General features: G+C 45.9%; 1 protein-coding gene across 2 annotated transcripts; it reads right to left on the minus strand.

The window, feature by feature from the left end:
* Positions 1-3,095: 3,095 nt before the first annotated feature.
* Positions 3,096-18,340, minus strand: PPIE (peptidylprolyl isomerase E). 2 transcript variants are annotated; one of them, XM_051987756.1, is made up of 10 exons: positions 18,258-18,340; positions 17,195-17,293; positions 15,590-15,633; positions 13,555-13,581; positions 10,062-10,143; positions 9,200-9,300; positions 7,346-7,469; positions 6,757-6,942; positions 5,895-6,037; positions 3,096-3,452 (listed from the first exon to the last, which is right to left on the minus strand). In XM_051987756.1, exons 1-10 carry the CDS (start codon positions 18,286-18,288, stop codon positions 3,384-3,386), a joined length of 906 nt encoding a protein of 301 aa, XP_051843716.1. In that variant the 5' UTR covers positions 18,289-18,340; the 3' UTR covers positions 3,096-3,383. The 2 variants fall into 2 exon arrangements, with proteins under 2 accessions (XP_051843716.1, XP_051843717.1); XM_051987757.1 differs by lacking the exon at positions 17,195-17,293 and having other exon boundaries at positions 18,258-18,303.
* Positions 18,341-23,029: the final 4,689 nt, after the last annotated feature.

The raw sequence follows: 23,029 nt of genomic DNA on the forward strand, positions 1-23,029 counted from the left end.
GGTTTGCAACTAAGGGGATTGAGGCAGAACAATTAGGGAAACTGAGGCAGAACAATTAGGGAAACTGAGGCAGGACAATTAGGGAAACTGAGGCAGGACAATTAGGGAAACTGAGGCAGAACAATTAAGGAAACTGAGGCAGGACAATTAGGGAAACTGAGGCAGGACAATTAGGGAAACTGAGGCAGGACAATTAGGGAAACTGAGGCAGGACAATTACGGAAACTGAGGCAGAACAATTAGGAAACTGAGGCAGGACAATTAGGGAAACTGGCAGGACAATTAGGGAAACTGAGGCAGGACAATTAGGGAAACTGAGGCAGGACAATTAGGGAAACTGAGGCAGGACAATTAGGGAAACTGAGGCAGGACAATAAAAGGGAATTGTGGCACAACATAACAAACTGTTATGTGAATATAATGGAAATATATGGAAAGTTATTACAATTTGGGAAGATTTGTACGAAATGAGGCAGAGTGAAGTGAGCAGAAATGGGAGAACAATACAATAACAGCAGCATTGCAAAGAAAAATAACTTTGGAAGATGTAAGCGCTCCAGTCATTTCAGTGAGTAGAGGGCTCAGGATGCAGACCAAAGATAGGCATTACTGGACTTGGTTTTGTTTAATTATGCTTTTTTGCTATAAAAGATCAGTTTTCTTTTTTTTAACAGAGGGCTGAGACTTGGGGTTCCTTTTTTTAAGATGAGGGGCTAGCGACAGCCCCTTCTCCCGTCGGTGAGTCCCCCCGGGAGCCTCCCTTTCGGAGGAAAAGCCCAGACTCGCCACCTTTCACTACGTGGCCTTTGCCAGCGCGCCTCCTCTAGGGTAGTTTCCTTTTTAGCCCCCACGTACCGTCCCCACGCTTCCCCATTAGAGAGGAAGCTCCTTCGAGGCGGACTCTTTAGTCGCTTTTGGATGTGCGCGCACGTGGTCAGCCCCTAAGAAACGCTTGCTACCGCGACTTGACTGGAGACGAGTCACAGTCCTTGGGAGCGCGTCCCATTGGGAGGGCCTGGGGCCCGGCGCGCTGGGGCGTCACCAAAGCGCGGGGGCAGGGTCCTTGACGCTGGGGTTGGGGTTTCCCCCTGAAGGCCCCCGCCGGTTTGGCCCTGGAAGGCGGGGGGCGGGGGGGGGCGCGCGGCGCTCCGTTACCTGTCCAGCCGGGCCACAGCCTGCCACAGACGGAAGCAGGGCCGCGCTCTCTGATATCTGAGGTTGGTGGTTCCAGTTTTGGGAACCCTGCTGTCGGAAGGCGAGGTCACGGAGCCGCCCCCTCAGCCCGGGAGAAAGAGTGCTCGGCGCGCCGGGCTGCACAGCCGCAGCGCGCCCACGTGTGGCCGCGGGACGCGGCCGTGATTGACACACGGACCGTCTCCCCCAGACGCGGGGGCGGCCAGAGTTGGCCGAGGACAAGACGCTCGGTGACAGGCTTGGTGAGGGGACCGGGTTTGAACAGCTGGAGGGAAACTCGGTTTTTCCCTGCTTGGGAAGAAGGGCGGATCAATCAGGGCGGAGCTGTCCCGCGGGCCTGGATCCCGGGGAAGATTACCTGGGAGTCCCGGGGCCCGGTCTGCCCCCTGCTGGGCGGGGGGAGGTGCGCACCCCTCTTTCTTGGGCAACAGCCTTTGGGGGGAGGGGGCGGGTACTTAGGTACGTCGTCTCGAAGTATACCATATATGGATGTGTGTACAACATTATGTTACTATACAGAATATCTATTTACCCCCACGTAGGCACACCGCAGTGCTTGGGTACATATGCACACACACACACACACGTGCAGCAGAGCACTTTGTGAGCACACCCCCCCCACACGGATCTCCCGATTGCTTTCACAAGATGCCGGGGAGGGGCGCTAGGTGGCCAAGGAGGGTCTCAGAGGCTCAGGGCTGCGGGGGGGAGGAAGGCCGGGCCCACGTGGCCCCAGGCGCCCCGGTGGAGCTGGGTTTGTGCACTGGTGATGATTGCTCAGAGGTTCGGTGACGCCCCGGCCCTGCCTCAGAGGGTACCAGAGAAAAGGCTTGCTTGCGATTCCTGGTCAGGAAGGCCCTCTGAGGGAAAAAGGAAAATGTCTTGCAATCCAGGGAGCCAGTGGGTATAGACAGGAAAAGGGTGAAATGCCAAAGGGGCAGCTGCCAACGCCGCCGAGCCTGCTGGGAACGGCAGGGAGAAGGGCGGCCAGGAGCTGGTGGTTAAGGAGCCTCGGCACACCCAGCTCCCACTTAGTGGGTGAAGCCCTTTCCAAGCAGGTTAAACGCGGAGGGCCCCTTCGTGCTCGAGCACCCCCTGCAGAGACGAGCTGTGCGCATCCATGGTGAGAGACCATCTCTCTCCCCAGCGTCGTGGCCAGGCCTGACCCACAAACAAGCGTGACCCAAACGCCAAGGACTGGCCAGGGGGCCCCTGACAAGGAGGAAGGATTAAGGACAGGGCCTCATCTCTGGGTCCCAGAGGGAGGCATCTGGGTCAGCCCCTTAAGGCGGAGCTGGAGAGAGGGCGGGACCAGTCCCGTGGGGCACCACTTGGGCGCAGGGCCGGGCACCATCTTCCTCCCTGAACAAACAAGGGTAAGTCTTGGCTGCTTCCTCCCTCCCCCTCACCCCCTTGTTAAAGCCTGACTGAGGGTTAGGAAAGTGTAGGTAGGCCAGAAGAGGCCTCTGCCAGCAGGGGGCGTGGCGGGGAGGGGGGGGGGAATTGGGTAGGAGGGAGCCGAGGGCACTCTGACTGGGGGAAGGAGCTGCCCCCCGGGCCATTACCCATCTTACCGGGCCAAGAGGCAGCCGGGGCCATTAGCGCAGGATTTCCTGACTTCCACATCTTGCAAACAAGAAGGAAACTCCTGAAGCCAGGAATTCCCAGCTCTGGGTCTCAACTTTGTCGTCTGTAAAATGGGGGTCCTTGGATTGAGCTGTAAGGGACTAAAAACCACTGGGGACCGGAGAGAATAAAGGTCCGGAGTGAGGGCCGGACTGGTGCTCCTGCACTGACACCGGGCACTGGGCAGATCTCAACCCACCACGAGGATAAGGCCCATTCCTGCACAATCCCAATTCTGTCTTTGCCAAAACCTCCAGGAAAGGATGTACCACCAATAGAAAAACTAGAATTTATTTTTATACAACTGACACAAACCAACCCTTGCAGGCCCCAAGGAACCCAGGCAGGCCCCAAGGAGACCCAGCAGCCCCAAGTCCCGGCCTCAGCCTTCCCCTCAAGTCCCCATGGCGGGGCGCTCGCTCTCAGGGCCCACAGAGCAGCCCCCATGCTCCAAGCCTTCCTTCACTAGCCGGTGGAGGCCCTTTCCAGCTGAGGCATCTTGGAGAACAACTTCTGGCTCCTGGGCATCGCAGCTGGGAGCCCAGTGAAGGAAGCAGAGAACCTCACATGTACTCGCCGCAGTCTGAGATGAGCACTTTCTGCTTGGGTTTCCCATCTTTGCTACCCTGAGCCTTGCAAAGAGAAACAGAGTGAAGGAAACATTCTCGGACCCAGTCGCCCAGCCCTGCCCCCAAGAAGACCGCCAGGGAGCCCATGGGCACCAAGTCAACAGTCCCCACTTTTAGATCTACTAAGGGTGGTTCTGTGCCATTTTCTTCTGTATCCTCTCTACAGTTAATTGGCTTTATCTGTAACTGCTTTAGGCATGTATTTCTGTCTCTGGACTGAGCTCTGAAGTCAGCAGGCCTGTAATGACCCGAGTTCAGAAATCCAGTTCTCTTATTAATCACTGATCCAGTCTTGCCTCAAGGAATATGGCTGAGCTCAGGGGATGGGGTTAGCCATAAGGCAGTTCAGCCTTCAAGGATGTCCAGTCTGTTGTGCAGCTACCTTGCAGGTAGACTCAAACAATGAACACTTCTTAATCATGGGGAGAAGCTTGGGCCATTGCTAGGTCCTTGTTACCAAACTTCTACCAATCACACCGTCCCTATATGTCATCTACCCACTTGTTTCTTTGTCCTGTTCTCCCTAAAATCTATAAAAGAGAACTATCCCTCTTATTTGGGATCTCAGCTTAGAGGGGAAGCCAAAATCCTGCTTACTGGTAGACTTGGGTTTTATCAATAAACTGACCATGTTCAAAACTCTGCACCTCAGTTTACCTTATTGTAACTGTTACACTTCCTTACAACCACCCTCTGAGATCTGAGAATATACAAGGATCATGCCCAATTTAAAGATGAGAAAATCAAGTTCACTGATGCTGGGGAAGTGAGCAGAACCAAGAGAACCCTGTACACAGCCACAACAATACTGTGCAGTGATCAATTTTGGCCTTCTCCACTGAGAAGATTGTATCGTTACAATGCTCTAAGACAATTCCAAAAGATTCATGATGGAAATTGTCACCCACATCCAGAGAAAGAACCATGGAATCTGAAGGCAGACCAAAACAGACTATTTTCAGTTTTTCTTTCTTGTGGTTTTCCCCCTTTGTTCTGATTCTTCTTTCACAACATGACTAATGTGGGAAAATATTTAACATGATTATACATGTATATTGTATTGATTGCCATCTTGGGGAGGGGGGAAGAAAGGAAGAGAGGGAGAAAAAAAATGAAAATCAAAATATTATAAACGTAAACCTTGAAAACTAATAAATAAATTTTAAACAAGAAAAAAAAAACCCAAAGTTCTATGGGAGGGTAGCCACATGCCTCCTCCTGCAGGGGACCACTCCAACACTTGTACAAAGAGAACAGGACAAGTGAGAGGGCAGGTAGAGCCTCCGTGTTGTTCTCATGGTTACCCAGATAGGCCACAAATTTCATCATCTACCAGATCCTGGATGAATTTACAAGAAAGTCTCCACTCTAAAGATCTTTGAGCTCAATTTAAGTCAACCAACATTTCCTACTTATTCTTGAACCTTGCATTCAGGACACTAAATGGGGAGAGCCTGTGGTAAAAGGTGGCCCCTCCCTGCAAGGAGCTTCCCTAAAGGTAAGATTTGAACTTGACCATTACAGTACAGGTCATGAGCCCTGTCTCTGACAGGGGAGGACCCTCTGGGGGGAACCAGTGTGAAACAGAGGCACAGATGGGCTCCACGGCTGGGAGGCTGGGGTTGAGTCACAACATGGGCAGGGGAACTTGGAGAATCAGGGTCAAGGCAGAACGACCTCCTGGGACCACAATAGGGAAGGCCTCAGATTTTGGGCTAAAGAACAGGCAACAAGAAATCAAAGAATGCTTTTTTGAGAAAACTAAGACAATTAGAACTGCTCTCTGAACAGGTCCATGGATCTCAGGGATCTGAGATGGAAAAAATGTACAGCTTAGCTTTACTGACCTCGACCTGAAGTTTAGTGTTTCCCTCAATTCTGTATGTGCACCAGAGACCACCACAGTGTTAGCAGAAACCACAAAAATCACACTACAGTTGTTGCAGGTATCTCAACATAATCTTTACATTCGCTGTTACTTCCAAATGACTATAGTTAGTAGACCTGCCTCTAGATCGCAGCCTTCTCATCTACAGGATTATCTCATTGTTTGTATTTTATTTGTGTATGTAAGAACACAGAAACCTGCCCTGAGATGGGCTCAAGAGTTTCATGAAACAAAAATGGCTAAAAAGCCCCTCTTGAGAAGATGGCCTTGGGAATGCAAGCTGCATAATGGGGAGAGAGAAGGAAGGGCTGAGGGGATGAGTTGGCAGGCTACTGCCACAACCCAAGTGTGAGGGGATAAGCTGGATGGGGGGGGGGGGGGGGGGGGGGGGGAGGCAGTGGGAACAGAAAGGAGGGCCGCAGGTAAGTCTGGCTGTGGGGAGTCAGGAAGAAGCAGGATGGCCATATCACTAAGAGAAGGAGGATGGGGAGCGGGGTGATAGCAGACCTGCAGAAGGCAAAGACAAAGAATGAGCGAGTTAAACCCCATTCTCATACCTCAATCTTCTGTACCACATCCATGCCTTCAGTGACTTCACCAAAAACCACATGCTTTCCATCAAGCCAGTCTGTCTTGTCACAAGTGATGAAGAACTGGGAGCCATTAGTGTTTGGACCAGAATTGGCCATAGACAGCAACCCTACAGACAAAGAACGAGCACCTCAGTTGCTTCCTGGTGAAACAAGGCCCGATTCCGGGCACGGGGGCAGCCCTGCCCATCCTAATGAATGTCAGCCCAGGCACACGTGCCACCTCATCTTCTTGTTCCTGATTTCCAGTCACCAAAACTATTAAACATCCCACTTCAGTAATACCCACATCATCTTTTTACAAAATACAATGTGACAATCTCCCCACGACACAGGTCCTACAATTACTGTCCCTAAAGAAGCTATTTTATTTTGTTTTGGAGGAAGAGAAGTCGCAAAGGAAGGAAGCATGATCAGACCACACCGCTTCTAGAGTCAAAGCAATACGTAGTTGTCGATAGTGCCGGGAGCCCTAGGAAGCTCAGCGCTCATAGCACAACGTGCTGTACACTCGGGTACAAACAGAGTGGATTTCCCCAGGGTGACTGTACCTTCCACCATGCAGGCCATCCCCACTCAGTGCCATTGCCTGGCGCCCACGTTTGGACCAAGTCCCTCTGCGCCGAGCTGGGCCAGGCGCTGACAAATTAGGGTACATCCTCTTGGGCCTCCCAGAGTGCTGAGAACAGACCCTCTGGGCACACGGGCAGACCTAAGCTAAGCCCATGTGCCAATACTTCCAACAGCTGTGATTTCATCCAAAAGTCTCCAACCCAGCCTCAGATTTCTAGAAAAGGAGGGGGCGTCAAAGTGCTGAGTTTGTTCCTACCTGGCCCTGTGTGTTTCAGAATAAAATTCTCATCATCAAACTTCTTGCCATAGATCGATTTGCCTCCACTGCCATTGTGGTTGGTAAAATCCCCAGCTTGACACATGAACTGGGGGATGATGCGGTGGAAACTGCTTCCCTTGAAACCAAAGCCCTTTTCATGCGTGCACAGACAACGGAAATTCTCTGGTTTGAGAAAATTAAATGAGTTTAGAATAATGTGATTTTTTTCAAGAACCCTTATTGAGAAGATTCTCTATTAATAACTCCAGTCCACAGCCTTCCTGGCCACCGCACAAGGCTGGGCTCTCTTCCTCAACCTACACGTGAATATTTGGGGACTGTTGGGGGTGGGGGTGGGGGTCACACTTGTTCTCCTTGGCCCTCGAGGGGCCACTATGGGGAAAAGTTACAGAAAGGCAGGTTTGGGAATCAACAAAAAGGAACAGAACGATCACAGCCATTCAAAATATAATGGGCTGCTTCAACAGTCACCAAGGCCTTCAAGTATATGCTGGCCAGTCATGGAGGATGCTATAGAGGACTCTCCTCTAAGAATTGGGGAGAACTAAGGGCAGCTTGCTCTTACCTACTGTCATAGGGACAATATCAGAACGCAAAAGCATTTGGATTCGGCCAGCAGGTTTGTTTCCAATCTTAATATCCATATACACTTGAGGATTGGCTCTTGCCTTTTTGGCTGGGGGCTCTCCCTGGGGAAAAGACAATGTTTTTAATGTAAATATAAGTAGCTGTTTTTTATTGCAAAGAAATATATTTTCTTCAGAAAACACACACACAGCATTTTTAGACTTCAGTGTATATTCAAAATGAGACTTCTCATTATCCTTGGGTTTAAAAACTAAACTTTTTGATCACTGACCCCTCCCTGCCTATTGTGTCAAGAAAGACTTTCTATCATGGAAAATCTGTATAAACTCATGCAAAGTGAAGTGAGCAGAACCAGAAGAATTTTATACACACAACAGCAACATAATAAGGTAATCAAATGTGAAAGACTTGGCTGCTCTAAGACAATTCCCAAAGCCCCATGATGAGAGATGTTACTCATCTCTAAAGAAAGAACAAATGATCTGAGGGCAGACGAAGCATACTGTTTTTTACTCTCTTTATTTTTGTTTTCTTTTGCAACATAGCTAATGTGAAAATGTTTTGCGTGGCTTTATCTCTACAACTGAAATCAAACTGCTTGCCTTTTCTTTTTCTTTTCTTTTTTTTGTTGAGGCAATTGGGGTTGAGTGACTTGCCCAGGGTCACACAGCTAGGAAGTGTTAAGTGTCTGAAGCCAGATTTGAACTCAGGTCTTCCTGACTTCAAGGCCACTGTGCCACCTAGCTGCCCTACTTCCTTTTTCAAAGAGAAGGGAGGAAGAAAGAATTTAGAACTCAAAATTAAACATTTTTTTTTACATGTATTTGGGAAATAATGAAATAAAAATAATTTTTGAAAGAGACATTTTTTTTCACTTGTGTTAGGGTGACGTCCTTATGATGAAGTATTGGGAGAGGGCACAACAGCTCCCAACATGACCCACTCCACTGGTGATCCCGTTAGAGCAGGGCAGAAGCATGAAGATGCTAAGGTCTGTCGCTAACGCTGACAGCCTTACTACCCACGGTACTTCTAACAACCCTAACTGCTTCAGCACAGCCACTTTGGACAAACGTCAGATTCTCTTTCTCACCTTTAATTCTTCGTCCTGAACCATGTGAAGTCACAGAACAGTTATTTCCTAGCTGTCCAACACGCTATTTCCTTACGAGAACTGCCTTGCTTCAAGAGGCTTTCCAGTTAATCTAGCCTTGATCTCCTGTGCTAGCTGCATATTCTAATTCTGACAAGTGAATAACCAACTGCAGCACTCCTGTTGGGCTCCAAGCTCCTATTAGAAAAAGCTGTCTAATCCTTTAAAAAGTGAAGGGTTAAGCTGTGTATGACACTCGGCAGATGCATTCTCACCCCACAGTCCCCTCCTCACCTCTCACGGACTCCTCCATTTCAGAAAGCCAAGGGCAGGGCCTGTGTCTCAGACCACAACCAGGACCCTTCTGGAAGTCCTTGATATTATCCAAGTCCTTCCCACTCCCATCCCAAGCAGCTGGGCCTGGAGACAGGAAGGTCTGAGACCAAATCCAGCCCCAGACACTCTCTACATGTATGATCTGGGTAAGTCACTTAACCTGGACCTGCCCCAATTTCCTCGAATGTTTAAAAAAAAAAAAGGGAGGGGGGGGTCAAAATAACATTTACTTCACAAGGTTACTGCAACTGTCAAATAGGACGCTGTTTATCCAAGGGCTCAGCACAGTGCCTGGCACACAATAGGCACTCAGAGATGACTCTTCCCTTCCTTCCTCCTCGTCTGACATGACAGTATCAAAAGCACTATTTGGTCTCTCCTCAGAGAGACCCTGCCATTTACCTCTGGGGCTTCCGACGTGGGAGGCTCCGATGCTCCTTCCTCTTTATTCTCCTCAAGCGTCTTCCCAGAAAATTTCTTCAACCAGTCATCATCTGACCACACTGAGTGACAAGAACAGAAACACCGCCAATGAACGTGGTCCAGAGTGGCGACCGACCACTGCTTAGTCATCGGGTACGGAAGGACAATTTGTCCTCACGGCCAGAGAAAAGAAAAGGCTAACTGTGGAAAATTTCCTGCCCTTTTTATTTCTATAGAAAACAGCTGTTAGCACTGGCAGATGAGAACAGGGTAGAGGGACAAAGCCAGCCCTTGGGGACAGGGCAGTCACTCCCTGGGGGAGCTGGTTCCAATACTTGCCCTGAGATGGGGCTGCGCTGCCAGAGGGAGCCAGAGGAAGCTGACAAACTTTCACTTTACTTAGTTTACTTCATTGTAGAGTAGGAACTGAGATTCTTGTAACTTCCAAGCTCATGTGGCACTTGTTACAAATGCTTTTTAGAAACTAGGAAGTCCTACATGACCATAAATTGATATCATTGTCCATCTCCAATTAGCACCAAAAGGAAAGTCATAGGTAAGAAGTAAAAAAATAAATAAAATTTTCCTCCAGAATAGAAACAATTTGTATATATTTGTGATAAAGATTAAGTCAATTATTGTTCTTGTTTCAGCTCCTTTGTTGATGGACAGTAGCCTTATCTCTACCACAAAGGTATTCTCCCTTTATACTAGAAGAGTTTGTAGTGGGACAAGTCCAGTACAGATACATCAGCTAAGCAAGAATCCTAAATACTGTGAAACAAGCTCAAGAATATCTATGGGCAAAAGACAAATTAGTCCCTTTTACTCACTCACTCACCTGGTCTGGAAGAGCCTTCTTTAATTTTCATGGGTTTAGCCAAATTGACGCGAATTGTCCTTCCAAAGAGCTCAGACTCGTTCTGAAAAGGAGAAAAGTAAAACTAAAAAACTGTTTCAAGGTTTTGTGAGATTCATGATGTTGAAAAGGGAAAAACCCGTTGGGCTCCCTGCCTCGCATGTTGCTCCCCAGCCTTCTCCAGGGCCGGCTGACCCTCCTGCTCACCTCCCTATCCCTCACTGTCCCGATGCTGCTAACCAGAGGCACAAAGAGAAGCATCCATGCCCTCCTCCTGATCCATGTGTGCTTCCCCAGGCAGAGAACTCAAGTTCAAATCCGCCCTCTGATTAGTACCTGTACGAGCTCAGACATAATGTCCCAGGAGCCATTATCCCCACCTGTAAAAGCCTTTCTGTTTTGGAGCTGAGATCAGCCGTCCTCTTCACACATTCCTCAGCCTCACATGAAGCCAAGCTCTCCCCTAAAGGCCGAACACCCAGAGCCCAGAGGGGTTCTGGGGCTGCGGGCGCTCCTGCATCTCTGTGGGGTGTCCCCTCACTGGCCACCTCTCAGGTCTCTGATGGTTTCTTTTCACACTCTCCTATTCTATGGAGCTTGAGAAAGAGCCAACCTTCTTCTCCCTGCCAAACCACTCTGACTCCCTTACTCTCAGGTGTAAATCTGAGTCATCCTAAGTTAACCTCTCACAAGCCTCATCACTGTTCCTCCTGACTTCTGGCACACACTCCCACCTGCGTCCATGAGGGAGCTCACAGGTCCTTCTCCATCCCGATGTCTGGCCCCGGGAGCCCACCAGGGGCCAGCCCTGGTCTCTTTCTGGGTGCTGCAATCAGGGAGGACATCGGCAGGATGGGGACCACGGCCCCAGAAGACAGGCCCAAAGCAGCAGGGATGTTTGGTTGGGAGAAGGGGAAGGGGAAGAGTCCCAATGGTGGTCTTCAGTCAACTTCCCCAGGGAAGAACCAAGGGGAAGCTTACAGGACAGATGGAAGCTGGGGGAAGGAAACACTTCCTAACGACCGCTGTTGTTTTAGTCATTTTTTCAGTCATGTCTGACTCCTCATACATGTGAGTTTTTCTTGGCAAAGTCTCTAAAGAGGCTGGCCACTTCCTGCTCCAGCTCATTTTACAGATAAGAAAACTGAGGCAAACGGGGTTGGGTGGCTCGCCTAGGTCACAGAGCCACATCTGAACTCAGGTCCTCATGACTACAAGCCCAGTGCTCGAACCACTGTACCACCTAGCTGCTCCTAACCACCCCAGTGGGACTGGCTGCCTCTCTAGCCTTCATCAGGGTCTCACTTCCTGCTGAGCCCCCACCTCCCCTTGCTGTCCCCACCCCTCCCAGACCTGATCTTCACCCTCATGGCCCTCACCTCTTTTGGTTCTTATCTGGTCCTGGCAGCTTCACTAAGACTCTTTGTCTGAGCTGACCTTCTGCCCAGGGCAGCTCCCCGCTCCCCGTCCTCCCTCCCCTTCTGGAAGATGCAATCCTTTTATCCACTTCTAATTAATCCTTCATCACATTCCCCAGAACAGGTCAGGCTCTCTCTAAACACACAGCCTCCTCTTCCTCATCTGAAGACCCAAACCACCCTCAGCCCCATGGCCCCTCCTCCAGTGAACTCCAGGTGCGTTCTTCCTCTGCTGAGCTTTAGGTCACACAGTGATCCTCTCACCTAGACCAACCTTCCCACCTGGGCCCCCTGCCTGCCTTCTCTGGGCCCTTGGCCCTCCTCCCTGGCATTTTCAGTAGTAACTATCCACTGGACTCTTCCCCTCCAGCCTGTGAAGATGCTCAGCTCCCCCTACTCGTTAAGGCAAGCCCCAATCCCCCTGCTTTGTTTTTCATCCCTTCTCCACTCACCATCAGGGCTTCCACCCCCTTCTCACAAACCCCTCCAGAGAGCCTCCAGAAAGTGCCTGGCCCTGGCACTTGCCCCACCCCTGATGGGATGTAACAAGCTGCTGGCTCACTAGGAAGGAGGAGGCAACAGGAGGAAGCAAGAAGCCCCTGCTGTGCCAGAGCCTGCTTTTTACAAACCCCCAGGAGGTGGATGCTTTATGACTCCATTCTGCCATTGGGGAAACTAAGGCAGAGAGAGTTAATCACTCAGTAAATAAGGGTCTGAGGACAGATCTGAACTCAGACATTCCCTGATTCCAGGATTAGCATTCTGTCAGTTTGAATGAAGTAAGACAAAGTGAAAAACATGGAACCAAAAGAACAATATAAATATATAAATATAAACAGACTAAATAGTCAACACTAAGCAGCAGCAAAACTTGGGACAATGCCAAATAAACAATCCCAGTTAGAGATCTCGTATCTTTTTTACATCTTTTTACAAATTGGCAAAGTACAAAAGTGGAAAGAAAAAGCTATCAGGGTTAATCACACCATGAGGAGGTTTTGCTTAACAAACAATTTCAGGAAATGTACTTTGGAGGGATCCCCTAATCCCTCTCTGCCAAGCTTTCTCAAAACTCGTCTGTCCCTGGGCTTTCTGCACCTCACAAAGTGGGAATTCTAACAGGTCACATGGGCAAGGGGCTCAGAGACAGAGGAAGACAGTACTACTGAGGTGTAAGTCTGGACCTCTCACTTCAAACACAAAAGGTTTAAAGCTGAACTCATGCTCTCAACCCCCCAATCTATTGTTCCTCCTCTCTTCTCTTTTCCTGACAGCATCAGCATCCCATTTGACTCCTCCTTACCTCACATGGACACAGCTAGGAGCCACAGCTTTTCAATCCTGCCTTGACCGAGGTCACACCACTGGTAAGCATCAGGTCAGGAAGCCAGGTGTCCTTAACCTCAAAGCCAGCTCTCCCCACAATACAGCAGAGGGATCACTCATCCTTCTGGGGATCCACTCACAAGTTTCTCCAAGGTGTTCTCATGATTTCTCCCATTAATCTCTCTTTCTCTCTCACATACACAGACACCCACACAAACCAACTTGCTCATCACTAAACAAATTCTTTGTGCTCACTGTAAAATGAAACATCACGCTTTCAGGACTGATTTACAGTAAGGTGTTAGTATGTGCAAATCTCCTAGGGTTCATTGTGCTTGGAAATTATCAGAGTAAATGTCGAACTAAGCAGATACAAAGTATGGTGATTTTTTTCACCTTAAGTCAAGGCTACTGTTCATCAAAAACCAAGAAGCTCTAAATTAGAGAACGGGCTATTTTCAATAGGGATTTATTTAGCAAAGGAAAGACAATATATAGAACAAATATTAAGTCATTATAATGTATAAAAGTAAATGGGAGGGGTAGCTAGATGGCACAGTGGATAGAGCACCAGCCCTGAAGGCAGGAGAACCTGAGTTCAAATCTGATCTCAGACACTTAACAGTTCCTAGCTGTGTGACCCTGGGCAAGTCACTTAACCCCAATTGCCTCAGGGGGGAAAAAAAAACTAAATGGGAATATTAGTAAGAAATAAGGAACATAATGCATACCATGTTATCAATAGCCGCTGCAGCATCCTACAGAGAAAAAAAAAACAAAACAAAACAAAACAAAAAAAAACTAATTACCATGTTGTAAATATTGCAATGAAGCACAACTGAGCATTTAAGTAGAAATTATGATTTTTTTAAATGGCAGCAATAACCATTCTCTAGTGTAATCTCCTAAGCAAGGCTCTCTGAGAGGATGTCAATATGCTGTGGATTCAATTATCACCTCTAAACAGATGACTACCAAATCTACATTATTGACTCCTAATTTCTCCCTCTTGTCTTCGGGGCATCAGGATACCTGGTAAATACCTCAAAATCAGCCTTTGTGAACACACAGGGGCTCTCACCCTTGCCAAACCCTCCTCCAAACACGCCCATTTCTATTGATGGTCCCACCATGCTTCCAGCTTTGGAAGTCTGCAGCCTCGAAGGCTTCCTCAAGCATCATACGCAACCAGCTGCTAATACTCCGCCCACAACACATTTTTGTGACCTTTCTTCTCTTCATTTTCATACTTTCTCCTACTTTAGGCTTTGCCATCTCTTGCCCAAGTCCCCACAGTAGCCCCCCAACCTGCTCTTCCTGCCTCCAGTCTCTTCTCTGGCCAATAGATCTTCAACACAATTACCAAAATGACGTTCCTGAAACCAAGATCTAACTACATCATCCCTAACCTCAGCAAACACTCTAGAATCTTTAATGGCTCCCTGCTGCCCCTAGCATAAAATGCCGGTTGCTCAGTCAGGTGTTTAGAATGCTCCACAATGTGGCTCCCCTTCTCCCTTTCATTCTCTGTTGCAGTCTCATGGGACTGATCCCATCTCAATCTTTGGAATTCACTTTGATGTCTGAAATACACTTCTTCTCCCTTGCCACTTCTCAGAAGCACCAGCCCCTTCAAAGCACAAACCAGAACAAGTGCCTGCAGCATGTAGGCTACCTACATGCCATTGCCCATTATTAGCACCATCTCCCTACGAAATTGCTGTGAATTATTTAGTATATTCCTCTTGGAAAACAGATGTATATTCTTTCTTTACTTGCATGTTTATTACACAGCTTCCAGAAAAACATAAGCTCCTCAAGGGCAAATTTTTGTTTTTGTTTCAGTACCCCTCCAGCACTTCGAGTAGTCCCCTGCATAGAGCGGATGCTTAATCAAAGATTCCTGAAGTGAAAAAAGTAGTCCCTGAAAAGGCATTCACTTCAAAAGCTAGCACACATTTCACTGGAATCTCAACTGAAAAATCCTCATTTGTATGAACACGCTCCAAGGAAGAATGGCTCCTTTTGTAGTCAAAACAAGAGAAAATAAAGCTTTTAAAATTGTTTAAAACAGTGAACTTCTCAGCAGTTGACCAGCAACTGAGGAACAGCTTTACAAAGTATGATACAAGAATGTTTTTGTTTTTTGTTCTCGAAGAGGCCCGTGACCGTGACATCCAGGAGGTGCCGTGACAGGTAAGTGAACTAGATTTTGGTGAAAAGAGTGGGGCAAACTCACCAGCCTCACTTTCCTCTCCAGAACCATCTGTGTTTAGTGGCAAAAGAGAGATCGTGACAAATGGAAATAGCCCTGGATGCAGTGGGAGAGGTCTTTAATAGGCCTCAACTTGATTGAAGCAACACCCAACACAAGAATGAGAATTGATATGAAGTCCAGAGAGAATCAAGGCAAAATACAATGAACTTCATAAGACAAAGCAATCAGAAGTGGTGAAAACAGTTCACATGTAATGTGACAACAATGTAATCAAAACAACCCCTCAAAAAAAAAAAAAAACTGCGTAATTCCAATGCCCAAACTTATCCCCAAATAATGTAAGAGCAAATTCATCTTTCTCCTCCTTTGCAGAGGGTTATGGAACACTACAAATATTATCAGGTTCAGAAAATGCACTGAGTGGTTTTCCTGAACTGTTTTTTTTTTTTTTTCCTTCCTAGGCAGGGGATAAGAAGGATATATTTGAAAATGAAGATGATGTAAAACCAAAAAGTACTGAAAAAAAAACTTTTATTGATGTTTCTCACCTCTGCCAACTCAAATTCAACAAATGCAAATCCTCGATGTTTTTCTAAGAGAAAACATAAAAAGGAACAGTTAGATTAGTTAACTTCATGATAAGACACTGCTAGCAATGGAATTCAAGAGGGACAAAGAAACCAGAAATTGAAAAAAATCTATATCACAAAGTATTCCTTGTTGATGCTGTTCTCTGGTCCAACTGGAAATGACAATATAATCTGTAAACTTTTGTGATTTAGCCTGGACACATGCAGAATGCTCCACAATTTAGAAATGCAGCAGCTCCCTTACTTTAACGCTATAGCTCCGTGAATTGAGCAAGGTACACTGGGTAGCTCACAACTGTTTGAGCTGCTCAGCAGGTGGTGAGCCTCCTATGGAGGCTCTCTGGCGGACAGTCCCCAAGGACACTCTCACAGCCTTCCCACAATGGCTGGGCCTGCCAGAACTCTTTGTCTCCTGCACACTATGATGCAACCCTGGAGAAGACACTGCAGGAAGAGCAGCTCGATTTAACAGAAAAATATGTGTTAATATGTTTGATGATATCAGAATTTTAAACATTAATTGGCTACATATAAGTTCTCCTAACCTTTGCTTACAAAAGTGCCTGGACAACAGACTATAATTCAATCAACTAGTGATCATTTATACTCAACAAATATATTTCCATGCCTGCAGGGCACATATATATCACTGTACAGCACAGCCCACAGCAAGCTGGGGCATGCTCCTTGATGTGGAAATGGGCCAGATTTGACTGGAGAGGCCAGGCACTCGGGGCACTCAGAGAACAAAACAACGTACACGCTTGGACAATAAACAGCAGCACGATCCAATGGAAGGAAAAGACCTCAGGTTGGCCCTCACCTCTGACACTGGTTGGGTGTGCTTGGAGAAATCATTTATCTAACTGAAGAAAACAGCAACAAGAACCTTAACATTCCCTCCTCTCAAAAAGTTGTAAGGAAAATGCTCTGTAAACTATCAAACACTATAGAATTATGAGAAATTCCATGTAATAACATGAAATTACTTTCATAATAGGGTAACAGCTGACAGCTACAAGGGGGCAGGGGCCCCATCCTCAGGACTGCCCTCCCCCCAGCCATTCCCCCAGCCAAATGGATCTCCATGATTCTCCCTTCTCCTCCAAAGACAGCAAAGCACTTCCCATACCTCATTCTGAAGGAACTTCACAAGGACCTTTGAGGCTGGTGCAATTATTATGGAGGAGCAAACAGAGGCTTCCCTAGGACAAATGGCTTGGTCCCAATGACAGAACTCTTAATGAGGCAGTGACTTAAAGCAACTCTCCTTCTAGGTCTGATAGCACTCCCAACACCAATTCTTGAGATCGGGCTGGGAGGTTCACAAGTCACAGAGGGTACCTGAATTTTCCTTTGGTATCTCTGAACTCTTTTTTTTTGGCTAAAACAATGCGGTTAAGTGACTTGCCCAGGCTCACAGAGCCAGGAAGTATTAAGTGTCTGAGGCCAGATTTGAACTCGGGTCCTCCCGACTTCAGGGCTGGTGCGCTATCCACTGTACTACCTAGCTGCCCCTGAATTTTTCTAAGATAAAGGAAAAGACATCTTAAGCGCGCCCACCTGTTTCATAATCCAGAGGGATCTGAATGTCTGTGATGTCTCCAAAAGGAATAAAAGCAGCATGAAGAACCTTCTCATCCACCTCCTCTGCTAGGCCACCTGCAAATGAACCACGGGTCTCCTTTTCAATTCTCTTTCCTTCCCGTCAAGGTGTGTGCCGTGCCCCGCTGGGCAGGTCCCTTATTCATCCGGGACCCACAACGTCCCTCCGAGCTTAAAGCTCTACCCGCCACGGGGCAGCAACGTGCCGACTTGGGGAACACAAAGACGCGGCGATGTCCCGGAAAGGACCTCACCTCTGGCAACAGTCCTCGGCAGGTACTTCACAACTACCATCTCATTAGGCCCTGACAAACAGCAGACTGTTCTATACTCTCCGTTTTACAGTGGAGGAAACAGAGTTAGTGACGGCTCGGGGTCCCGCCGCTGGAATCCCCACCTCCGCCCAATAGGCTTCTGCCTATTAAAGTCCAAGATCTCCTTGGCCACTCAGCTCTCAGATACCTCCCGCCCTCGGCCTGCCTGCCTCTCCCGAGCTGCTTGGCGAGCCCGGCTCGCTTAGGCTTGCGTGTACCTATCTGTGTACATGTGGTCTCCCCGGGAGGCAGGGGGTTCAAGCCAATGGAGCACTTATGAATCAGAAGCATTTATTAATCGCCAGGTAGGTGCATGGAGGAGGGGGGGAAAGCCTCTCCTCTCTGCGCTCAAAGAGCTGACATCCTGCTGGGAGTTACAGCGGAAGGAAAAGAGTAACAAACTCAAAGGAATGAGGACGAAAAGAGCCGCAGGAAGCCCTGGGTACCCAACCACAGAGCTTGCGGCGCGTGCCCAGCCCGCGGCCCCGCCCCCGAGCGCTCAGGTGGGCGCGCGCTCCCTTTTTCCGCCAGGTCTCGCGATAGCCCTGCACGCTCATTCGCTCGCTCCCTCCCTTATCTAACTGTCCTGAGGTGCGGGGCCTTAGTCAGATTCCCCTCACCGGCCCAGCGTTCCTAGGCCGAGTAGAAAAGCACTTCTACTGGAATCTCGACCTCGGCCCTAGCCCAGACACGTGGAATTCACTCACCCACATAAAGAACCCGCTTGGTGGCAGCCATCTTGCGTCGGTCTGCGAAACCGGAAGTTGACGTCTGTCTCTGCTTCTATTTCCGCCCAGGCCCTGAAAGGCCGAGGGCAATGTGTTCCTGACTCTGCAGCCATAGGTCGGCCGTGTTAAGAGGAAGCTTTTTGCGCCGGCGCGGTCTGTGCCGAGCAAAGCATCACGAATCTCCCTTTTCCCGAGGCAGAACCCGTTGAGGGAGGGAGGGACGGCATTTGAGTGTTTGCCGTGGCCCTGGGCTAATCACTTTAAAGAATCCACAAAAAAAATTTTAACGCCTGCCCTCAAGGAGCTTACATTCTAATAGACTAAACACCTGGAGGAGTAACGGCCAGGAAATGATACTTTGGCCCAGAAGTCAGTATAATTAAGGGCTCCAGTGGAGAGTCCCCAGAACTGGAATTAGGGAATATAAGTCATATTTCTCAAATTTCCGGATATTAACCTGGAAGTGGTGACATCATAAGAGTCAGCTTCTTAAAGAGTACCCACTCACCGTCAGTTAGAACTTGAGTTCAAACGCAATCTCAAATACTATTTGCCTCAGTTTCCTTATCTGTAAAAATGAGCTAGAGATGGAAATGGCAAACCATTCTAACAACTTTGCCAAGAAAACCCTAAATGGGTTCCCGAACAAAAGATAAAACTGATTCTAGTAACTGTAAAGATGGCAGTTTGTTTTTTGTTGTTATTTTTAGTGGTGTATTGGAGGAAAGATGGCTAAAGAAAGGACACAATCACTATTCATGGTGGATGAATCAGTAACTGACAACAGAGAAGCTAAATTTTTATTTTGCTTTTGATCTCTACCAAAGAAAACCAGAAAGGGAGGGAAGTGACCAATAGACACTATATCTAATAGTACCTGGCCCATGTTTGGCACTTAAAATGCTTATTGACTGTTTCAATACAAAGCTATAAGGACTTAGGTAGTGACCCAGATGAGCATCACTGGACTTTACAAGAACAAAGGCTCGTTCTGTTATGGAAGAAAACTATAGAAATGGAGATGGGCAAATGACCCATAATTTAAAAAATGGAAGAGAATGAATTTGACAAAATACAGGCCAATGATAATTTTAATTCTAGTCAAAGATCTAGAATATTAGAAATGGCTAATGAACATCTAGAAAAAATTATCAGTTAGCATTGTTATATCAAGAACTGGTTAGCATGGCAAATTGGAAAATGGATTCCCAGCAAAAGTTATAGAATATTATTGTTCTATAAAAAAGTGAACAAGTTGATTTTATACAGGCCTGGAAAGATTTACATGAATTGATGCTGAGTAAAACAAGCAGAACCGGGAATACATTGTACACAGTAACAGTGAGATTAAAGACTTGGTTCTTCTCTATAGTAATCCGAGGCAATCCCAATAAACTTTGAATAAAAAATGCCATCTGCATCCAGAAAGAAGTGTGCAGACTGAATATAAACTAACACATTATGTTTACTTTTTTTGTTGATTTTTTTTTCCTTCTGTGGTTTTTCCTTTTTGTTCTGATTTTTCTTTTTCAACATGATGCATAAATGTGAATTTAAAAAGTTAATATACATATAAAAATAAAATACACGTGGAGAAAAAAATAACTGTAGACAAAATAAAAACTGGTTAGCTTTATCTGAGTTATTAAAACTGGTAAATGAGAATACTATAGTTTATCCAGATTTTAGCAAAGCTTCTAATAGTTACTTAATACTGTTCTTATGGAAATGATGGAGGCTAGATAATGCTAATTTTTAGATTTCGAACTGATTGACTGAGTGGGACTTAATGTCAACTTGAAAAGCATTCTTTAGTTAGGGAGCCCCAGGAATCAGTCCTTAGATTTATGCCGTTTTAACATTTTCATCAGTCCGTCTTGATGAAAACACAGATATTGAGGACAACTCTCCCCACCCCTCCATTTGCAAAGGAAGCTGGTGGAATGGAAAGATCAGTTGTGTAATATTGTAAATTCATTTAAGTTTTCTTTGAGGCCCATTTAAAGACAATCTACCCCAAAACAGAAATCATTAGGAATTAATAATTACATTAAGGAATATCAAACAATGAATACTGTCACTCACTAGATAGTTCATCTTGCTTGTTAAATGCCACTCTGGATGTAGCTGATTTGTAAGGCCGCTAGTCATCCTATTATTCCAAAATCCCCAGAAAAATGCATCTCTAAGTGATGACAAAATATTTATCAAAAATATCTATCATTATGACAGGAAAAGATAATGACGAATATTGGAGGGAATGTGGGAAAACTGGGATACTAATCATTATTGGTGGAATTGTGAATGGATACAGCTATTCTGGAGAGCAATTTGGAACTATACCCAAAAGGCTATCAAAACTGCACATGCCCTTTGACCCAGCAGTGTCTCTACTAGACATAACCTAAAGAGATCTTAAAGGAGGGGAAGGGACCCATATGTGCAAAAAAATGTTGTGGCAGCCCTTTTTATAGTAGCTAGAAACTGGAAAGTGAGTGGATACCCATCAATTGGAGAAAGGTTGAATAAGTTATGATATATGTATGTTATGGAATATTATTCTTCTATAAGAACCGATCAGCAGGATGATTTTAGAGAGCCTGGAGAAACTTACATGAACTGATGAGCAACAAGATTATACGAAGATCAATTCTGATGGACGTGACTCTTTCCAACAATGAGATGATTGAAGTCATTTCCAATGATCTTGTGATGATGAGAGCCATCTGCACCCAGAGAGGACTGTGGGAACTGAATGTGGATCACAACATAACATTCTCACTTTTTGTTGTTCACTTGCATTTTGTTTTCTTACTAATTTTTTTTCCTTTTTGATCTGATTTTTCTTATACGGCAAAATAATTGTATAAATGTTTATATATACTGGATCTAACATTTTAATACATATAACATTGGGTAGCTTGCCATTGGGAGGGAGTGGAGAGGAAAATTTGGAACACAAGGTTATGCAAGAGTCAATGTTAGCATGTTTAGAAAATTGCTTTCAAAAAAAAATTATCTTTAAAAGGAAATGAAAATCAAACCAAAAAGAAAATTATGCTAACCAGTCTTTGCAACTCAGCTTTGTTGGGTTGGGGCAACACTAAGGATCAGGATCCAAAATGTTGATAAGCTAACATATTGGCCTAAATCAAGAGTTGAAAATAAAGTCTTAGGGGCAGCTAGGTGGCACAGTGGATAGAGCACCTGCCTTGAAGTCAGTAGGACCCGAGTTCAAATCTGTTCTCAGACATTTAACACTTCCTAGCTGTGTGACCCTGAGGAAGTCACTTAACCCCAATTGTTTCAGCAAAAAAATGTCTTATTTTATTTGGGTGAAAAGAATGTCACCAATACAATACCTTGATCAGGCAAACAGAAATTTTATTTATCAAATATCTTTTTATCAAAGATTTATCAATTTATCAAAATCTTGGGATATGGGGACTAGAGAAATGGACAGTTTGAACTCTTCCAATAATAAAATTCTGATTAGTTTATCAGAAAAAGACGAGTTTTAGTGAGTTCAATGAATCCAACCTTCTGAAATGACTAAAACCCAATTTAGTCAGGGACCAAATGGAGAGGAAAGCTTCAAGGAAGAGCTCCTGTCTGCTAGCCTTGTTGGACCATATCTGATATATTCGGGGACAAAATTCTGGGTGCCATGATTTGGGAAGGATGCTGATGAGTCACAAATGCTCATACAAAGGATGCTGTTGAGCATACAGAGTAAGGCAGAATGGTCAAAGGACTATGCTAAGATCAGTAAGCTAATAGGAATTATTTGAATTGCTGCAGTATCAGGGCTTTCCTGAATAATCTTGCTCAAAACTGGAATCAGATACAGCTTCACAATTACAAAAGTTAGAAGAGACCCAGAGACATACTCCAACTATAAGAATCCCATTTTTTTTTTTTTTTTACATTCTAGTCAAGTGATCACTCATAGCTTCCAAAAACTCTGGCAAGGGGGAGTGGGTGGCAGGGTGAGAACAGACTTAACTCCAAAGACGATTCATACGTTCCAAAAGCTTGTTGGCAACTGTTGAATCCTCAGTTAAGCAACTTCAAATTGTTTAACAAACATCTTCAAATTCTAAAACTATTTTAAAAGATTTTATGTTCACTTTTATATTCACAGGTTACATGGAACTGGCAATTATCAGTACAAGATTAGGTTACACAGAACAATGACTGGCCCAAGTGGAGTTTAACAGCTACCACTCGATTATTTTAAGGTGTGTGATGCTTAAAGAGCCTCAGTGAGAATTCCTGCCATATTTTCTCCAGAATCCATCTTTTCACACATTTCTGGAAATGTTTTAGACTTTGGACAAAGTCAGTGATTGCTGGCTGTGGATTCCCAAGCAGCTGTAAAACTTTTTTAGTACTGCCAGAACCCTTCTTCATTTGGTCTCGTTTGTTGACAATTCAACCTGTCTATGTGGACTATTAAAGAATGGTTCAGTCACTTTGGGCAAACACTTGAGTGAGAATTCCTCCATTGGGCAAATTAAACGTTAGAGGTAGGTGTTACTTAACAAACATTAAGCATGATTCACAAGCAAATAAACCCCAGAATTCCAGGATGTTTTACCTCTAAAGATCTTCAGATATCCATTTTCTCTTTGATAAAATAGACAATAGGAATTTTCAGAGAGAATTCTAAGCTATTAATGACCATATGGATAGATGCTCTGAATTTAAAACTGAGGTGTTATCTCACACTAAGATTGGCAATAACAAAA

The sequence above is a fragment of the Antechinus flavipes genome, chromosome 3, assembly GCF_016432865.1.
Source record: "Antechinus flavipes isolate AdamAnt ecotype Samford, QLD, Australia chromosome 3, AdamAnt_v2, whole genome shotgun sequence".
NCBI lineage: Eukaryota > Metazoa > Chordata > Mammalia > Dasyuromorphia > Dasyuridae > Antechinus > Antechinus flavipes.